This window comes from Leopardus geoffroyi, chromosome C1 (genome assembly GCF_018350155.1).
Source record: "Leopardus geoffroyi isolate Oge1 chromosome C1, O.geoffroyi_Oge1_pat1.0, whole genome shotgun sequence".
Classification (NCBI taxonomy): Eukaryota; Metazoa; Chordata; class Mammalia; order Carnivora; family Felidae; genus Leopardus; species Leopardus geoffroyi.
In genome coordinates, this window is record NC_059328.1 from 85,563,308 (window position 1) to 85,583,598 (window position 20,291).

The following is a 20,291-nucleotide window of genomic DNA, read 5'->3' on the forward strand; positions in this document are numbered from 1 at the left end:
TGGTACTCTTTAGTTGAAAATGTTAAAAAAAATAAAAATAAGCTTAGTGGCTTTTAATACACAAATAAATTCAACTTAAAATTTATAGTCAGAAGCATACTAGTCAGGCTACTTCAAAATGGGAAAACACAACTACATATTGGGAAACAATTGGGGGAGAGCAGAGGGGCATACTGGCACCTGGTAGTTTAATGATTATTACCTGGTGTTTACTTCATTTCTGTAAAAAGCATGCAGCAGCTACAAGTTAAAAAATGAAAGCTTCTTCAATAAGTTTTAAACATTTTGTATTTTAAACACTTTCCTAATAAATTTCTCATATTTACAAATAGCATAAAATAAGAGTCAAATGTAAGATTACATGAAAGAATCATGTAAAATCTGTGACAATCTTAAAATGCTTTCCCCAAATAATAAAGTATTTATAATTTTTCTCTGCTTTGAATACAGCTTAAGGAATGCTGTGGAAGATTTTATTTTCATGGCTAATGCGAATGTGGTTGGACCATTCTCTAAATCTAGAATATCTATAGAAGAAAAAGTACCCCAGACTATTAGCATGTATTTTCCAGGCTATTAGCATGTATTTTTGCAACCCAAAATAAAAAAGCGTTTGAGAGCATTTCATTGTCAGAGTCTGATGCTTGGAAATCAATGCTGCATAGCAGAAGTCTCTGTGGGAATGAGTGCATTAGAGACTAAGCCTCTGAAAGCAGGCAACTGAATTTGCTTTGACATTCGATTCAAAGCCAGTAACAATTCTCCACTGCTCCACCTATGGAAACAGTCTCTTCATTCTTCCTCACTGGTCTATGAATTGGCCCAGTGGAGCTCTCACATTTCCCCAGAAGGAGACAAAGGGAAAACAAAACAACTTGTGTTGCACATGAAGGGTAGCAGAATATGCCACCCCAAATATGCCACTTTGGTATAGTGATTATTTTGAGCTGCAAGCACTTGAAAAACAGCAAATGCAGGCAGAGACATTCTCTGAACTCTTACACCTAAAGATGGATCTTCCAGAAGCAACTCCACTGTCATAAATCCCCTCCCTAGGAGTTTCATCCACCAGGAAAGATTGATTCTTATAAAAGAGGAGAGTAGAAGTCAGCAAACTTTGTCCCAAACTGTCATACCTCCCATCTATTCTCTAAGGACCCATTCAACTTCCATGAAAACTACTTACTCTCCCCTAAGAGGACTTTTCCCATTTCCCCTTTCCCTATAGAAATGCTATTTAAGCCTGAACTCTAAAGCTACCTCTTTGAGTTACTCATCTTTCCCTGGGTGTCTCCCATGTACAGATGAGTATGTACACCTGTTAATAAACTTCTCTTTCTCTCTTGTTAATCTGTCTTTTATTACAAGAGTCTCAGCTAAGAACTCAGAAGGTTAGTAGGCGAATTATTTTTCCTCTCCCACAAGCACCTATTATAGGTAAAATACTGCACTACATATACAATATCATAACTTAATCTTTACTCCAACTGTATAAGATAGGTGTTAGTATCCCATTTTATAGATTTAAAAAAATTGATACTTCAAAGATGAAGGATTGGCCCAAGTTCACACAGCTAATAAAACTGTGAAGAGCTGGGATTCATTCCTAGGGTTGACTCACCCTGTGCTGTTTCCTTTAGTTCATGGCACTAGTGAATTTTCTTTGTAGTCAAAGAAGCTAGAATACAACTCCTATTGTTCAAGGCATAATTTTGTTGTAATTTGAGAAACCTGTAGTATTGTCCACATCTGTTAAAGTTACTGGAGAAACTAGTAAGAAAGAAGGAGCATTAGGAACTAAGGTGCAAAGGGAAACCAAGGGAATTCAAATGTAGGAATTCCAAATCTAACCTGATTTAATGTGTATTTTTGCTGAAAATATGAGAAATATATAAAAGCCCAAATATATACAAAAGTTACAGGTTTCCAAAAGATCACTGAATTTATTGCCACTCACCTTTCTGGAAAACATTCTGATATATGACAAAGTAGGACTGCCTTTTAGAATAATAATTTGAGTACAAATATGAGTAATAAAACATTGGTGAGAAGTCATTCATATTATATATTATTTGAAGCAGTCATATAATTGTTGGAAGAAAGCTCTCTTCAGCACTAAATTACCACCTATGTAGTACTTTAGATCATTTTCTAAGTGTGTATACAAACATTTTCTCCCGTGATGATCACAACACTGTTACAGGAATGCAGGGCAGATTTCTTACTTTTATCAATGTACAAACAGATTCTAAGGAGGATGGAGTTAAGGCTAACCTAAAATGTCATAACTCTCCCCAAGAGATGTGATTTTCATGGTTCTAACACTATACTCTGATAGGTGGGATTTTATTCTTTTAGTAGTGGATTTAGGAATACAGAGTTTTAAAAGACTTAATTAAATTTTTTAAAGAGCAACAAAAGAACTCTGGTAAATAAGCACTTTTTGTCATGAAAACTGTCAATTTAGTGTTGCTGATATTCCTCATGTGAAGCAAATTTATAATAGAAATATTATTTCAGATTAACTAAATAAAACATTTGTATTAGTAAAAATATTAAAACTGAAGGGTGCCTGGGTGGCTCAGTTGGTTAAGTGTCTAACTTTGGCTCAGGTCATGATCTCACGATTGTGAGTTCAAGCCCCGCATCGGGTTCTGTGCTGACAGCTCAGAGCCTAGAGCCTGCTTCGGATTCTGTGTCTCCCTCTCTCTCTGCCCGTCTCCCACTCATGCTCTCGCTCTCAAAAATAAATAAACTTTTTTTTTTAATTTAAGAAAATATTAAAACTGAAATTGCCACATTCTTAGGTATTTTAAGAAGTATTTCTAAAAATGACAGTAAGGGGGCGCCTGGGTGGCGCAGTCGGTTGAGCGTCCGACTTCAGCCAGGTCACGATCTCGCGGTCCGTGAGTTCGAGCCCCGTGTCGGGCTCTGGGCTGATGGCTCAGAGCCTGGAGCCTGTTTCCGATTCTGTGTCTCCCTCTCTCTCTGCCCCTCCCCCGTTCATGCTCTGTCTCTCTCTGTCCCAAAAATAAATAAACGTTGAAAAAAAAAAAAAATAAAATAAAATAAAAATGACAGTAAGTAGTCAATTAATTCACATAATTGGGGAAACTTTTCTGGAGAAAACGTTTTGAAGCACTTGAGCACTCAGGGTGTTTGAAACAATGTGTTTTCGTAAAATGTTTTAAGCTTTGGTCTCTGCAAAACTGCTTAGGAAGACCTTTTTTTGTAGAACAACTGTCAACTTTAGTTTAGTTCCTATATAAATCATCATGAATTGAGAATTGATGACACTCCAATCAATGAGATCTCACTGCATTTTCTTTCTCACTTCAAATTACTGAAATAGCTAATACAATCAACTCAGTCTATAACTGGCTGAATAAAACTAAGTCCTACCTACCATTCGTTGTGCACTTACTATGCTCGGGCATTATACCATGCAACTTATGCCACTGGGTGTAATTTAATTAAATGACATGTAATTTAATTAAATGACATCTTTAACTCAGAACATTGTATTAATCCTGGCAAACATTTTAATATTATAAACTCTGTGGGACACCTTAACTGATATTGTTATAGCAGAACTTCACAAACATGAGTATCAACAGTGTTAGGAATTCATTCCCAATGTTCGAGATGCAGAATGGAGCTGATACCCAGAGGCTCTGAATAGAATTTTCAGTGGAACAAAGTGGTTAGCAACATGGGCTTTAGAATTAAACAAAGCTGGGGTCAAATTGTAGTTCTATCAGTTACTGGCTATGTCACCAGAGGCAAGATATTAAATCTCTGTGGGTCTCAGTGTTGCACATGTCAAATGCAGATAAAAATCTACATAATTTAATCTATATGATTATATGAAATAATGTGTATATAGCATTAGCAAAGAGAAAGCATTCAATCAATGATAGGTGGTGATGTTAAAGGATAAATGCAATATAATCAAGAATAATATTAGTTTTATAAAGAATTCTGCTATAGTTTATGTTCCTTCCTCTCTTTCCTCAATATTTCCCCATGGTGGCAAGACTCCACAATTAGGATTACTTAGGTATAGTGACCTCTCAGTTATCTGGTGGCCAAACATTCTGGCAATTTAATCCTGCACATAGCTTCAGGATCAGAATACTTAAAACAGCTGCCATGTGGCCTCAGCATTAAAACCATGCCCGTGCCCCAGAAAATAGGAATTTAGACTCTCAACCAGATCCTACTTTCTCTTCGTAGTAAACACTTCTTAACAAACTTAGTTATCCATGTTCCTGGAAATTTAGGAAGGAGAGTGTTGGCCTGGCACAATGATAATGCTAAGAAGTAGATTGAAAAATAAAAAACCAGAAGCAGAATTATGTTGTTTCCAGAATAATAAATGTTCATTAACATGTTTTTGCATAATGAAAAAAGATTTTAGGCTATACTCAATACCCTCACTTTAAGAAGGAGTAAAATATACAAAGTTTAAAAGAAAATCAGGGTGCCTGGGTAGCTCAGTCAGTTAAGCACCTTTTTTTAAAATTGTTTTTTAATGTTTATTTATTTTTGAGAGAGAGAGAGAGAGAGAGAGAGACAGAGCATGAATAGGAGAGGAGCAGAGAGATAGGGAGACAGAATCAGAAGCAGACTCCAAGCTGTCAGCACAGAGCCTGACGCAGGGCTCGAACTCACAAGCTGCGAGATCATGACCTGAGCCAAAGTAGGATGCTTAACCCACTGAGCCACCCAGGTGCCCCAGCACCTGACTCTTGACTTCAGCTCAGGGTCATGATCTCACGGTTTGTGAGACTGAGCCACGTGGTGGGCTCCATGCTGACAGCAGACAGCCCAGTGCATAGCTTGAACCCACGAACTGCGAGATCATGACCTCAGCTGAAGTGGGATGCTTAAAGGACTGAGACACCCAGGCGCCCCCAGTAAGCTCTTTTCAAGTAGAGGTCTGTCTACAGTCAAAGCACTCATAGATGGGACTTGGACATCACAAGTAGAGTTTCCCTCATCAAAATTACCTTGATGTTCCAGCCTTGGAAAGGAGACAACACCACCATGTTACAAAAGGTGGTGCCAGAGAACATTATTTAAACAAGCATTAGAAGACAGGATTAATCTCCAATACTACTATTAAGATGTCTAGTTTTGGGGCGCCTGGGTGGCTCAGTTGGTTAAACGTTGACTTCAGCCTAGGTCATGATCTCGCCATTCCTGAGTTCGAGCCCCACATTGGGCTCTGTGCTGACAGCTCAGAGCCTGGAGCCTGCTTCGGATTCTGTGTCTCCCTCTCTCTCTGCCCCTCCCCTGATCATGCTCTGTCTCTTTCTCTCAAAAATAAACATTAAAAAAAATTTTTAAAAAGAGATGTCTAGCTTTGATCATATACTCTTAATGGTTCTATGCTATAATGATTTTCCACCTGTAAAATGGAAATAATATATTTTATACTTCTAAAAGACTTTTTGTTTGGTAATTTTCTATTTATAGTATAATTGGTTTTACTAGCACTAAAACAAAAAAACAATACAAATTCAATATTATTACAAATTCTTAAGAAAAGGTTCACAGAATATTTAGAAACTGTCCCATTTCTAAAATTAAAGACAGGGATATATAAATGTTTCGTAAATTGAATCTACTGTTCCATAGGCTTGCTTATATATAGGTTATGCTTTACAGTTTATTCTTATAGTAAAAAAATACAGGGGCGCCTGGGTGGCGCAGTCGGTTAAGCGTCCAACTTCAGCCAGGTCACGATCTCGCGGTCCGGGAGTTCGAGCCCCGCGTCAGGCTCTGGGCTGATGACTCAGAGCCTGGAGCCTGTTTCCGATTCTGTGTCTCCCTCTCTCTCTGACCCTCCCCCGTTCATGTTCTGTCTCTCTCTGTCCCAAAAATAAATAAACGTTGAAAAAAAAAAATTAAAAAAAAAAATACAATAAAACATAAATGTAAAAGCAAAATGAAACTACAGTGTGAGATAACTGTTCAGAATACACTCTGGCAAACAAAACAGAATAGCTAGCAAATGATCAGTTCTCTATGAGAAATACTATCAGATACTTTTCACTCTGAACATAACCAACACAGTCTCATTTTTTGACAGACATACAATAAACTGCACAAACATAAAATATAAAATTTGATAAACTGTGAAGTATGTATATACACATAAGCCATCACCACAATCAAGATAAGGAACATGTCCATCAGCTCCAAAAGATTCCTTATACCAAGGAAAACACTAATCAGTTTTCTGTCATTATAGATTAGTTTGCATTTTCTAAAATTTTACGCACATAGATCATACAGCATGTTTTCTTTTTGGTTTGGCTTCTTTTGCTCAGCATAATTTCTTCAAGAATCATTCATGCTGTACAGATTAATTTTTGTTAAACAATTCTCTAGAAAAAAATACCCGTATTCTGAAAAAGTTCTATAATTTTGTAATTTGCTATATATCAAGATTTATTAAGTTGAATGTCATTTGAAACGCCAAAATAAACTCTAAAAATAAAACCGAACAATAAAAAAACCCATAAATCTCAGGGTGCTGAGATGGCTCGGTCAGTTGAGTGTGTGACTCTTGATTTCAGCTCAGGTCGTGCTCGTGGGATTGAGCCTCGCGTCAGGCTCTGTGCTCAGTGTGGATCCTGCTTAAGATTCTCTCTCTTTCCCTGTGCCCCTCCCCTCAGCTCATGGGTGCACTCGCTCTCTCTAAAAATTAAAAAAAAATTTTTTTTTAATTTAAAAAATCCACAAATCTCAATTGTTTACTTGTTCATATAAATAATTCTTTTTTTTTTTTTTTTTGGATGGTCTAGATTGGTATCTAAATCTGGTTTAAAGCGCCTGTCAGGGTGTTCTAATTTAATGACATCCATAATAGTGTTCAGCATTTTGCTTGCCTCAGTTTGTGCCAAGACTGCTGCTCCCTAGTGGTCTAGTGGTTAGGATTCAGTGCTTTCAGTTTGTGCCTCTTTCCTTTCTAGGTCCTAACTAAATTAAAAAAAAAAAAAAAAAAAGTCATTGATCCACCATAATAATTTTGTGTTTCAGGTAATTTTAAAAGGTGAATTCTTTTTTGGTTTTAATATTCTTAAATCATGCCTTTCAATAGAAGTTTGGCAATCAAGATAAAAGGAAACACCCCTACTACCTACTTTATGGTCTCTTGTCCATGCCACATTAAAAGGAACAAGAGCCCCGAAGAAATAGATTAATTCCAGATCTGGGGCAGGGAATGTACAAGGTGACTTTCGGATCATCTTCCTGTGTCAAAAGCAAGGAAGCTTTTGAAAATTAATGGGGTCATGTTAAAAGAACACCCAGGAGCGACCTTGAAAGGGTCACTCCTACTAACAATTTGAGCATTAAAAAGAATGATTATAAGAGATTAAACACAGCAAATCAACTGAATAGACACAAAGAGAAAGTTGGAAATTTAATATCACTATTTGAAGGGGCTATCAAAGCAACTCCTTGGTAAGAGAAAAGGATGAACCATTTATTCTGTTTTTCCAGCAGGAACTGTATTTCGGGTAACTAATAGGCCCAGCTGATGAGGGTGAAGTGCCCCTTTACAGAATAATGCCAGCTAATAATGTAAAGATACTGACAGAATCAAACAAAAATCATCATTCCACAACCACTAAAGCAGTTGTTGATTTAGGCCAGGATTCTCAAATGATTATAGTGCCAAAGTGACACCACCTGGGTAACTTTCAGGCTGCAAAGGATAAAACGTAACTGTACAATGGGGCAAGGGAATCATTATCCCAATTCACTGTTTACACTGAGCATCACTACAGCAGGTAATCTAGATGTTATGGTGCCCTGATGTGAAGCAATATGAAGTACACAATATCACCCATGATATATTCTAGCCAAATATTTAACTTGAACCTAGCCTTTGAAACTTGCTTTCAGTTTACAGGAACTTACCATGGTAAGAACAAGTCAAACACCGTCATGGAAAAGCAACAAGGCACAAAGTGTGACGTTCTGCAAAACAAATGGCACAGTCCCTTCCACGAGTCAGTGTCGTGAAGCAACATGTGGGACAGGGTAAGTCATGTGAAGAGAGACCGTGGGCAATGTAGACTCCCATATTGGACCCTAGTTTGAACAAACCAACTGAAATTTCCAGGACATTCTGGTGGCGACTGGGGAGATTTAAATACAGTCTGATCATCAGATAAAATGAAATCATTGTCATGAAAACACGTACGTAATTAAGCAAACAGATTTGAATACAGCAAACACATTACTCTGGTAAAAAATGACTTCAGTGCGTATGTGTGAGCTTAGAAAAATGTCTGGAGTGATATACATTCATGTGTTAAGAGTGATGATTTCTGAGTAGCAGGAATATGTTTTTATTTTCTTATTTTCGATTTTCTGCATTTTATAGCTTGCTACATGCACACATATCCTTTTATAGTAGAAATTAAATAAATAATAGGAAGACTTCAATAAGTCATCTTCCACCTTCTGGAGGCAACATGTCATAGTGGAAAATAATCTGGACAAAGACAGGCCATGGAGTTCAAAATTTGGCTCAGTCACTGACCATTGGGCAAATTGCCGAGCCTCTATAGGTTGTGTTTAGTTTCTTCATCCATTAACCTGGAATACTTCACAAGTAAGGATAAATAAAATAACAGTGAAACTTTTCATAAACTGTCAAGTATGACTGTGGAATTAGTGATTGTTGTTACTGTTAGTATTAAGTATATAGTCTGCAGAACTACAAGTCAACCAGCCACTGTAATTCAGAATTCTTCTGGACTTTCGAATGATACTACTAAAATTCTATTAGTATTCTATTCTATTTCAGCACTTCTCAGACAGATTGCTGGCTTAGGACTACATCACAAAACTTAAGCCACGTCCAGCCCCATCCCCGCACCCCCCATAGCAGAGCTGTTTCCTAGATGACATAACTTTAACATATCACAACAATGCCATAAGGAACTTCCGAGGTAGACAGCCATTTAGCTGTCTGCCAATACCAGGAGAGCCCACTGCTTTAGCTTTCCTCTGCAATATTTTCACAAGGAATTTGCTTTTGTCAGGACATCTACTGCTTATAAGTTCCATGGTTGTTGCTTTTTCTAAATGCTAGTTTCTTCACTTTTCATTATGATTTTCCTTCCTTTCTCTTACACTTCCCTTCCAGAAGTTTGGCCTTCATAACCATTACTAATGAAAGTATTTTTTTTAATATTTCTTTTTTGTTTTTTTTAGTAATCTCTATCCCCAAAGAGGGGCTCAAACTCACAACCCCAAGATCAAGAGTTGCATGCTCCATTGACAGAGCCAGCCAGGTGCCCCAAGAAAGTGTTTTTGTTTTTGAATCAGTGGAAAATACAACAGTCCTATTATGTTAGATTTAATCTTTTGCATACTCCAGTTTTTGTTATTAGTGACTAGTGTTCAGGGCCTGAATCTTTAATTCCTGAGAAAGCCCATCAGTTCTTTGAATACTAAGGTTTCCAGAAGGCAGGCCCCCAGATAAATTCAGTGTTAATGTGTACATTTCTAACATGGTAACTGGTCAAAAGATAATCATTCATCGCAGAAGATCTTTTCTATTTTCCTGATTACAGCTTCAAACCACCAAATTAAACCCTGTAAGTTATTAAAAGTAAACATCTCTTTTAATTGGTACCAATGACAAAAGGACAACAGTAATCAATTTGGCAAAACAGATGAACACATTTACAATACCTTTTAAAGCTTCCGTTTCTATGTCTACTAATGGCTTTCCCACATAGGCAATATCGTCTAGATTATAATACAGTTTTTTAATGACTCCATCATAACGACTAGTGATAGTAACAGAAGCTTTATCACTTTGAACTTCACAGATGCTATCAAACTGAGACACTGTATCTCCTTCTTTTACATACCTAAAAGAAAAAGACACAAAACAATTTTACATGACCAATTGTAAGTATATAATACTAATCATCCTAACAATGTTACATGCTACACTGAATTAGACTGGTATCCATCTAGCACAGCAATTAGTCCCAGATGTGCACCAAAGAATGTTTCAGAAAAGACTATAAAGGCTTCCAGAGTCTCTTTAATGTATCCTCAAGAAATACTAAAACTTTAAAAACCATCTATAGATCTATAATCCAAAAATTTAATTACTTTTCAGGGGTTATGCCTCACCCAATTCTTGGAAGCAGTTCTAAAAATGTTTTAAAAATGTTATTTCCTTTCATTATTTTATATTGGCCTTTACCAAACTTTAAGAGATGCCTATTATTTCTATAATTAAGTCCAAAAATTGATATCCCTAACGCATATTCTTTGTAATTTCATGAATTTTGGATTGAGTTCTCTCAATCTTTGTTTCTACAATTATTTTAATATGTCCTTGTATATGAGTCTCTTTTCCTCCCTAATCATCTTAGGTATGCTTTATAAGGCTCTTCTAGGTACTCTTATTCGGCAAACAGAATAGGAGGAATGGCACCAAATCTGAAATTCAACATATAACTTTGATTCTAATACCATTCTTGATGTGTCTAGCACATTTCTGTCTCAGTACCATCAATTCTTCATTAAGATAATTGCTCAGTCATTCTTATTCCTTGTCTTCCTGTCTTAACCAGTTCTTAGTCCATAATAAAGCATCACCCTTGACATAGAAACTAGGTTTAAAAGCACATATAGAAAACTTACACTTCTAGAATGGTGGGCTAAGGACCTCCAGGATTCTGCCATTCTATAAATGTAACAAGTATACTTGGAGAAGTTGTTAAAAATTGAGTTTTTCAGAATTCTAGAAATTACAATAAGGCCTATGACAACCAAGAAAGACTTACTCAGGAAAACTGGCTGAACCTCATTAAAAACAGCTAGTTTTATTATTTTAACTGGTTCTATTCTCATTCTCCTTTCCCTAGCTCAGCATTAGTTGTGAAAATCAACAGCCTTACAGCCAGGGATGCCTGGGTGGCTCAGTCGGTTGAGCATCTGACTTGGGCTTAGGTCATGATCTCGCGGTTTGTGAGTTTGAGCCCCACGACAGGATCTGTGCTGACAGCTCAGAGCCTGGAGCTGCCTCAGATTCTGTGTCTCCCTCTCTCTCTGCCCCTTGCCTTCTCGTGCTCTCTCTAAAAAATAAATAAACATTAAAAAAAAAGAAAAAAAAGAAAAAAAAATCAGCAGTCTTACAGCCATAGCAAGGGCAGACCCAAGTATGGAGTTCCACAAAAAGCGATACTCCCAGAGAACACTTACTATTTGACTCATTGGGCAGCTTTCTGAAAAAATGCCACTCACAGAGCTTGTTCTTGTTTGATCTGACTCAGCTTTCTCAGGGTGTTTGCTGAGAAACAGTCCACAGCAATTGTTTAAAATCTTGACTGGCTGAGGCAGTGAAAAAGTTGAGGCAAACAAGAGGTTCTAAAAGGAAGATCTGGGTAATGAGATGTCCATACATCTTACCACAGATTTGCCACATTATTTTATGTAAGATATCCAGTTTTCTTTTTTTTTTTTTATTAAAAAAAATTTTTTTTTTTCAACGTTTATTTATTTTTGGGACAGAGAGAGACAGAGCATGAACGGGGGAGGGGCAGAGAGAGAGAGAGAGAAAGACACAGAATCGGAAACAGGCTCCAGGCTCTGAGCCATCAGCCCAGAGCCTGACGCGGGGCTGGAACTCACGGACCGCGAGATCGTGACCTGGCTGAAGTTGGACGCCCAACCGACTGCGCCACCCAGGCGCCCCAAAATATCCAGTTTTCAACATAAAATTACAAGACATGTAAAGGAATGGAAAAGTATGGCACATGCACAGGAGGGAAAAAGTGGTCAACAGAAACCATCCCTGAAGATGCCAAGATGTTAATTAACGATAATTAATATTATGGGGCACCCAGGTGGCTCAATCAGTTAACTGTCCAAATCTTGATTTTGGCTCAAGTCATGATCTCACAGTTTGTAGGATCAAGCCCCGCAATGGGCTGTGCACTGACAGCATGGAGCCTCCCCCATTCACGCACATTCTCTCCCTCTCTCTCTCTCTCAAAATAGATAAACTTTAAAAAATAATAATAGGGGCGCCTGGGTGGCGCAGTCGGTTAAGCGTCCGACTTCAGCCAGGTCACGATCTCGCGGTCCGTGAGTTCGAGCCCCGCGTCAGGCTCTGGGCTGATGGCTCAGAGCCTGGAGCCTGTTTCCGATTCTGTGTCTCCCTCTCTCTCTGCCCCTCCCCCGTTCATGCTCTGTCTCTCTCTGTCCCAAAAATAAATAAACGTTGAAAAAAAAAAAATTTAAAAAATAATAATAATGTTACTAATTAACTTTAATAAAAGTTAAATTAAATCGACAATTAAATATTCAAAGAACTAAAGGAAACCATATCTAAACAATTAGAAGGACACAGGAGAAAATGGTGTCTCTCACCAAATAAAGAATATCAATAAAGAGATAGAATCTTTGAAGATATAATGACTAAAAACTTCCTAAACTTGATGAAAACACTAACGTACACATGCAAGAATCTCCACAAACTCCAAATAGGACAAATTTAAAAGAGCCACACCTAGACACATCATAATCAAACTGCTGAAAGACAAAGAGAGAATCTTAAAATCAGCAAGAGAAAACCACATTCATCAAGTACAGGAACTCTTATAAGATTAACAGATGGCTTCTAGTCAGAACCATGGAGACCAAAAGGTAGTTGAATGATACATTCAATGTGCTAAAAGAAAAAAAAGACAGTCAAGCATCTTATATCTACGAAACTATCTTTCAAAAATGAAGGAGAAATGAATACACTCCCAAATAAATGAAAACAAAATTTGTTCCTAGTACACTTGCCCTACAAGAAATTCTAAAAGCAGTCCTTCAGGCTGAAATAAAAGGACAATAGCAACTCAAATTCACATAAAGAAATAAAGAATATCAATAAAAGTAATTACATAGGTAAATATGCAAGCTGTGATATTTTGTTTGTGCCCTGTTTTAATTCTATCTGATTTACAAGACAAGTGTATAAAGCAATACTTTAAAAACTATTGGTGTTCGGGGATGGCAAGATGGCGGCCTCTGACTTTGCCCGTGCCTTCAGAGCTGCATCAGGGGTCTTACGGCCCCTGAATATTTTGGTGTCTTCAGCCTGTCAAAACGGTGTCAAGAATGCCTATCTTAGTTCTGCACTGTCCACCCAGCATTTTAGTTCTCTGCAGACACCAGTTGTTTCCTCTGCTCCCAGACTTGCCACGTCTGTCAGAAACCTGACATGTGGACATACTGCAGCAATCCTCAATAGAGCAGCCCCCTTGCTTCCAAATGTCCTCAAGCTACCAGTGAGAACCGTAACATACTTCAGTTCACGGAAAGGGAAGAGAAAGACTGTGAAAGCTGTCATCTACAGGTTTCTTCGACTTCATTCTGGCCTGTGGCTAAGGAGGAAGTCTGGTTATAAGAAAAAATTATGGAAAAAGACAACTGCAAGAAAAAGGCGCTTGAGGGAATTCGTGTTCTGCAATAAAACCCAGAGTAAGCTCTTAGATAAAATGACAACATCTTTTTGGAAGAGGCGAAACTGGTATGCTGATGATCCTTATCAGAAGTATCATGATTGGACAAACCTGAAAGTCTAGATTAGAAGTTTTATGACTTCCCAGTTACTGAATATGTATCTTTGTGTATATGATGTCTTTGCAAAAATGAATAAGTGTAAAACTTGATGTAAATTGTGCCAATTGGTATGGAAACATACAGTTCCAACATTAAACTTATTAAAGTTTTAAAACTTAAAAAAAAAAAAAAAACAAAAACAAACTATTGGTGTTCTATGTAGAAAACCCCAAAGAGTCGATAAAAAAAATTGCTAGAACTAATACATGAATTCAGCAAAGTTGCAGGATATAAAATCAATGTGTAGAAATCTGTTACATATCTATACACCAATAATAAAGCAACAGGAAAAGAAATCAAGGAATCAATCCCATTTATAATTGCGTCAAAAATATTAAGATACCTAGAAATAAACCTAACTAAAGAGGTAAAAGATCTGTACTCTGAAAACTATAGAAGATTTATAAAAGATACTGAAGAGGACACAAAGAAATGGAAAAGCATTCCACGCTCATGGATTGGAAGAACACTGTTAACATGTCTAGACTACCCAAAGCAATCTACACATTTAATCCTTATCAAAATACCACCATACTCTTTGCAGAGCTAGATCAAACAATCTTAAAATGTGTAGGGAACCACAAAAGATCCCAGATAGCCAAAGCAATCCTGAAAAAGAAAAACAAAACTTGGAGGCATCACAATTCCAGATTTCAAGCTATATTACAAAGCTGTAGTCATTAAGACAGTATGGTACTGGCACAAAAACAGACACATAAATCAATGGAACAGAACAGAAAACCCAAAAATGGACCTACAACTATATGGTCAACTCATCTTCAACAAAGGAGGAAAGAATATCCAATGGAAAAAAGACAGTCTCTTCAACAAATGATATTGGGAAAACTGGACAGCAACATGCAGAAGAATGAAACTGGACCACTTTCTTACACCATACATAAAAATAAATTCAAAATGGATGAAAGACCTAAATATGAAACAAAAAACCATCAAACTCCTAGAGGAGAACACAGAGAGCAACCTGTTTGAGCTCGGCTGTTCCATGTTCTTACTAGACATGTCACCAAAGGCCAGAGAAACAAAAGCAAATGTGAACTACTGGTACTTCATCAAGATAAAAAGTTGCACAGTGAAAGAAACAAACAGCAAAACTAAAAGACAGCCTACACAACGGGAAAGATATTGGCAAATGACATATTTGATAAAGGGTTAGTAACTAAAATCTATAAAGAATTTATCAAACTCAACACGCAAAAAACAAACAAACCAGTTAAGAAACCAGCAGAATACATGAATAGACACTTTTCCAAAGAAGATATCCAGAGGGCTAACAGACACATGAAAAGATTTTCAACATCACTCATCATTAGGGAAATAGAAATCAAAACCACGATAAGATACCACCTCACATCTGTCAGATGGCTAAAATTAACAACACAAGATACAACAGGTGTTGAAGATGCAGAGAAAGGGGAAGCCTCTCGCACTGTTAGTGGGAATGCAAACTGGCGCCACCACTCTGGAGAACACTATGGATATTCCTCAAGAAACTAAAAATAGAACTATCCTATGATCCAGCAATTGCACTATTAGGTATTTACCCAAAGGATACAAAGATACAGATTTGAAGGGATACATGCACCCTAATATTTATAGCAGCATTATCAGCAATAGCCAAACTATGGAGAGAGCCCAAATATATACAACTGAGTATTAGTCATCAAAAAAGTGAAATCTTGCCATTTGCAATGTCATGGATGGAGCTAGAATGTATTATGCTAAGAGAAATAAGTCAATCAGAGAAAGACAAATATCCTATGATTTCACTCATATTTGTAATTTAAGAAACAGAACAGAAGAACATTTGGGAAGGCAGGGGGTGGAGGGAGAAAAGAAAGGGAGACTCTTACTGATAGAGAACAAACTAAGGGTTGATGGAGGGAGGTGGGTGGGAGATGTGCTAGATGGGTGATGCCCAAGAAGGGCATTTGTTGTAATGAGCACTGGGTGTTGTATATAAGTGATGAATCACTGAATTCTACTCCTGAAATCAATATTGCACTGTATGTTAACTAAAATATAAATTAAAAAAAATTATTGATGGGCTTATAATGTTTAAATACATAATACATATGACAATAATAGCAAAAGGGAGGGGAGAAGGAAAAATCTATATTGGAGCAATGTTTTTGTTTTTGTTTTTTTTTTTTCAACGTTTATTTATTTTTTTGGGGACAGAGAGAGACAGAGCATGAACGGGGGAGCGGCAGAGAGAGACGGAGACACAGAATTGGAAACAGGCTCCAGACTCTGAGCCATTAGCCCAGAGCCCGACGCGGGGCTCGAACTCACGGACCGCGAGATCGTGACCTGGCTGAAGTCGGACGCTTAACCGACTGCGCCACCCAGGCGCCCCTGGAGCAATGTTTTTAATGCACTATTTAAACTAAGTTGGTATTAACCCAAATTACATTGTTTAAAAAAAATTTTTTTTAATGTTTATTCATTTTTGAGAGACAGAGACAGAGGAGGAGCAGAGAGAGAGGAAGACACAGAATCTGAAGCAGGCTCCAGGCTCTGAGCTGTCAGCACAGAGCCCAACTCAGGGCTCGAACCCACAAACCGTGAGATCATGACCTGAGCCGAAGTCAGACACTTAACCAACTGCACCACCCAGGCACCCCTACATTGTTTTTTATTAAGCCACAGGGCAACCACTAGGAAAGTAACTAAAAATTATATATAGGAAAAGAAATAAGGAAATTAAAATGGTACAGTAGAAATATCGATTTATCACAAATGAAGGCAGTAATGGAGAAATACATAAAGAAAAAGCACATAAAACATACAGAAAACAAACAGCAAATGGCAGATGTGAATGTTACCTTATCCATAATTACATTATATGTAAGTGGCTTAAACATGCCAATAAAAGGCATAAATTGGAAAAATAGATTTCAAAAGATGATTTCACCATGTGCCATCTACAAGAGACACAAATAGGTTGAAAGTAAAAGGACACACACACAAAAAAATATCATGCAGGAGGGGAAGATGGTGGTGGAGCAGGAACACCCTAGGCTCACCTTGTCCCACAAATACAATTAGATAACTATTAAATCATCCTAAATACCCCAGAAATCAATCTGAAGACTGACAGAACAAACTCCATAACTTACAGGTAGAGAAGAGGCCACATCGATGAAGGTAGGATGTGTAGAGTCATGGGTTGGGAGAGAAATAGATGAGCCATTGCAGGAAGGAGGGAGCCACAGTGGCAGAGAAGGGTGAGAGACAGATTAGCACACAGGGGAGTGCATGGATAAAACTGATTCCCATAGCAATTGGTTTGGAAAGCGAGATGGGCTGAATTTTGGTAGTTCCTGCAACCAGAGGGGCGTAAAGCCTAGAGCTTTAAAGGTCAGCAGGCTTGGCTCAGATAGAGTCTGAAGGCATTGGGGCTGCTGTTAGAGAGAAGGCAGGGCAAGCAGCCTGCAGAAATACAGCGTGTAAACAGTGATCTCAAGAGCACCTGGGTCACAAGGTGGGGAGGTTATTTGGTCATCTCAGAGTATGTCCCAGAGAGGCAGCATTCACATATAGAACACTCCAGAAACAAAGGAATTGACGGTGCCATCCCCACCTCCACCCAGCAAAAGCACAAGACCACCTGCAGGAGGCAGAGCAGTGCTGACACTCATAATTTGGCTTACTTACAGCAAGTCCCACATCTCCTACTCCACGCTCCAATGGAACCACCCTTCTTTGTCATGCTTGCCTCAGTCCCAGCACAGTGGGACCCATCCCCCAGAAAACTGGCCCAAACCCCTACCACCACTGTGTGTCCCAATTTGGGAGTTTTGCAAAGCCTCAGTTCCAGCAGTGGTGGCAACAGGTGTCATTTCACAAGCAGACCAGAGCACACCTAATTAAAACATACCACAGTCAGGCCAGAGACCAAAGTCTGCCCACAACAGTCAAACAGAGTCTCGGCAGACAATTAGCCTGAAGGATAAAGTGGCCAGAAAAGAACAGCAGAGAACATTCCATACACATTGAAGAAACCCCAGAAGCACTAGGCCCTGTGGAAGAGGGGATACTACATGGCAGGTCACTACAGGACCTCTTCTTCATAAGGCCATTACCCTCAAGAACAGGAGATGTAGCTGACTTTCCTAACACAAAGAAACAGGCACAGAGACTTAAACAACATGTGAAGACAGAGAAATCTGACCCAAAGGAAAGAGCCGGAAAAAAGCCATGGCTGGAGATCTAAGCAAAAGAGATACAAGTAACATGCCTGATGGAGTGTTTCAAGCAATAATCATAAAAATATTCATTGGATTTGAGAAAAGAAATAAAAAGAACCAGTCAGAGATAAAGAGCAAGATTAGATATACATTTAGTGCAATGTACAGCAGGCTGGAAGAAGCGGAAAAATGAATTAATGATCTAGAAGACACAGTAATGGAAAGTAATGGAAAGTAATCAAGCTGAACAAAGAATGAAAAAAGAATTATACAAAATGACAACAGACTTAGGGAAATCAGTGACTCCATCAAACATAATAACATTCATATTATAGGAATGCCAGAAGAAGAGAGAAAAGGGGGCAAAAAATTTATTTGGAGAAATAATATCTGAAAAATTCTCTAATCTGGAGATGGAAAGAGATATCCAGATCCAGAAGGCGCAGAGAACCCCCATCAAAATAGACGAAAGCAGATCCATACCAAGACATATTGTAATCAAACTGGCAACAATATAGTGATAAAGAAAATTTAAAAGCAGCAAGACAAAAGATAGTAACATATAAGGGAAAATACATAAGGCTATTAAGGGATTTTCCAGCAGAAAGTTCCAAGCCAGAAGAGAGTGGCATGGTATATTCAAAGTACAGAATGGGAAAAATCTGCAGCCAAGAACACTCTATCCAACAAGCCTATCATTCAGAATAGAAGGAGAGATAAGGAGTTTTTCAAACAAACAAAAACTAAACAAGTTCATGACCACTAAAGCAGCCCTGCAAGAAAAATTAAAGGGTCTCTTTGAATGGAAAGAAGAGACTGAGAGTGACAGTATAAAGGCAGGAAACACAAAAGCAGTAAAAATGAATATTTCTATAAAAAAATCAGTCAAGGAATTCACAAAATAAAAGGCTGTAAAATATGACACCATATATTTAAAACATGCAGAGGAGAGAAGGATGTGTTCGAATGACCATTAATTTAATATAGACTGCTATACACAGAAAATGTTATATACAAACCTAATGGTAATAACAAATCAAAAACCACTAATAAATATGCAAACAATAAAGAGAAAGAAGTCCAAATATATCACTAAAGAAAACCAGCAAACAATGAAAGAAAGACAAGAAAGGTTCAGGGAAAATTTTCAGAAACAACCACAAAACACAATAAAATGATGAAAAACACATATCTATCAATAATTACTTTGAATGTAAGTGGGCTAAACACGCCAATCAAAAGACACAGAGTGAAAGAATGGATAAAAAAAACAAGACTCATCTATATCCTGCCTACAAGAGATTCATTTTAGACCTAAAGACACCTGCAGGTTGAAAGTGGGGATGCGGAAACATCTATCATGCAAATGCATGTCAAGAGAAGGCCGGAGTAGCAATACTTATATCAGACAAAATAGACCATAAAACAAAGGCTGTACAAAGGCTGACCATTGTACAAAGGCTTCTTTGTAACAAGAGACAAAGAAGGAAATCACATAATAAGAAAGGGAACAATTCAACAAGAAGATAGAACAACTGTAAATATTTATGCACCCAACATGAAAGCACCCAAATACATAAAACAGTTAATAACAAACATAAACTAATCAATAATAATAAAATAATAGTAGGGGACTTTAACATCCTGCTTATATCAATGGACAGATCATCTATACAGAAAATCAATAGGGAAACAATGGCTTTGATTGACACTTTGGACTGCTGTATTTAACAGGTATATTCAGAACATTCCATCCTAAAACAGCAGAATACACCTTCTTTTCAAGTGCACAGAGAACATTCTCCAGAATAGATAACATATTAGTCCACAAAACAAGCCTTGACAAATTCAAGATTGAAGTCATACTATGCATCATTTCTGATCACAATGCTATGAAACTAGAAGTCAACCACAAGAAAAAATATGGAATGACCACAAATACATGGAGATTAAATAACATGAATGGGTCAAACAGGAAATAAAGGAAGAAATTTACAAAGTACATGGAAATAAATGAAAAGGAAAACACAAGGTCCAAGCCTTTGGGATGCAGCAAAAGCAGTTCCAAGAGGGAAGTTTATAGCAATACAGAGCTACATCAAGAAGCAAGAAAAATCTCAAATAAATGATCTAATCTTAGACCGATAGGAACTAGAAAAAGAACAACAAACAAAACCTAAAACCAGCAGAAGGAAGGAAATGATATATATTAGAGAAAAAAAAAATGGTATAGAAACTAAAAAAAAAAAAAAAAAAAAAAAAAAATCCACTAGAACAGATCAATGAAACTAGGACCTGATTCTTTAGAAAAACCAATAAAATTGATAAACCTCCAGTCAGACTTTTCAAGAAAAAAAAAGAGAAAGGACTCAAATAAATGAGAGAGGAGAGATAACAACCAACACCACAAAAATA

At 37.5% G+C, this 20,291-nt stretch overlaps 2 protein-coding genes across 2 annotated transcripts in view; one reads left to right on the forward strand and one right to left on the reverse strand.

Moving 5' to 3' along the window:
* DBT (dihydrolipoamide branched chain transacylase E2) overlaps window positions 1-20,291 on the reverse strand; it is a 61,633-nt gene that overhangs the window by 18,788 nt on the left and 22,554 nt on the right. The window contains exon 4 of the mRNA XM_045478412.1: window positions 9,724-9,905. Within this exon, the coding sequence (XP_045334368.1) occupies window positions 9,724-9,905 (182 nt within the window). The remainder of the gene's footprint in view (window positions 1-9,723; window positions 9,906-20,291) is intronic.
* Window positions 13,057-13,715, forward strand: LOC123598319 (39S ribosomal protein L35, mitochondrial-like). Its single transcript, XM_045478413.1, has one exon. The coding sequence runs from the start codon at window positions 13,062-13,064 to the stop codon at window positions 13,626-13,628; it is 567 nt and encodes a 188-aa protein (XP_045334369.1). The 5' UTR covers window positions 13,057-13,061; the 3' UTR covers window positions 13,629-13,715.

Excerpts from the sequence above, each read along its gene's own strand:
- LOC123598319 (XM_045478413.1), top strand. The coding sequence starts at position 13,062 with ATGGCGGCCTCTGACTTTGCCCGTGCCTTCAGAGCTGCATCAGGGGTC.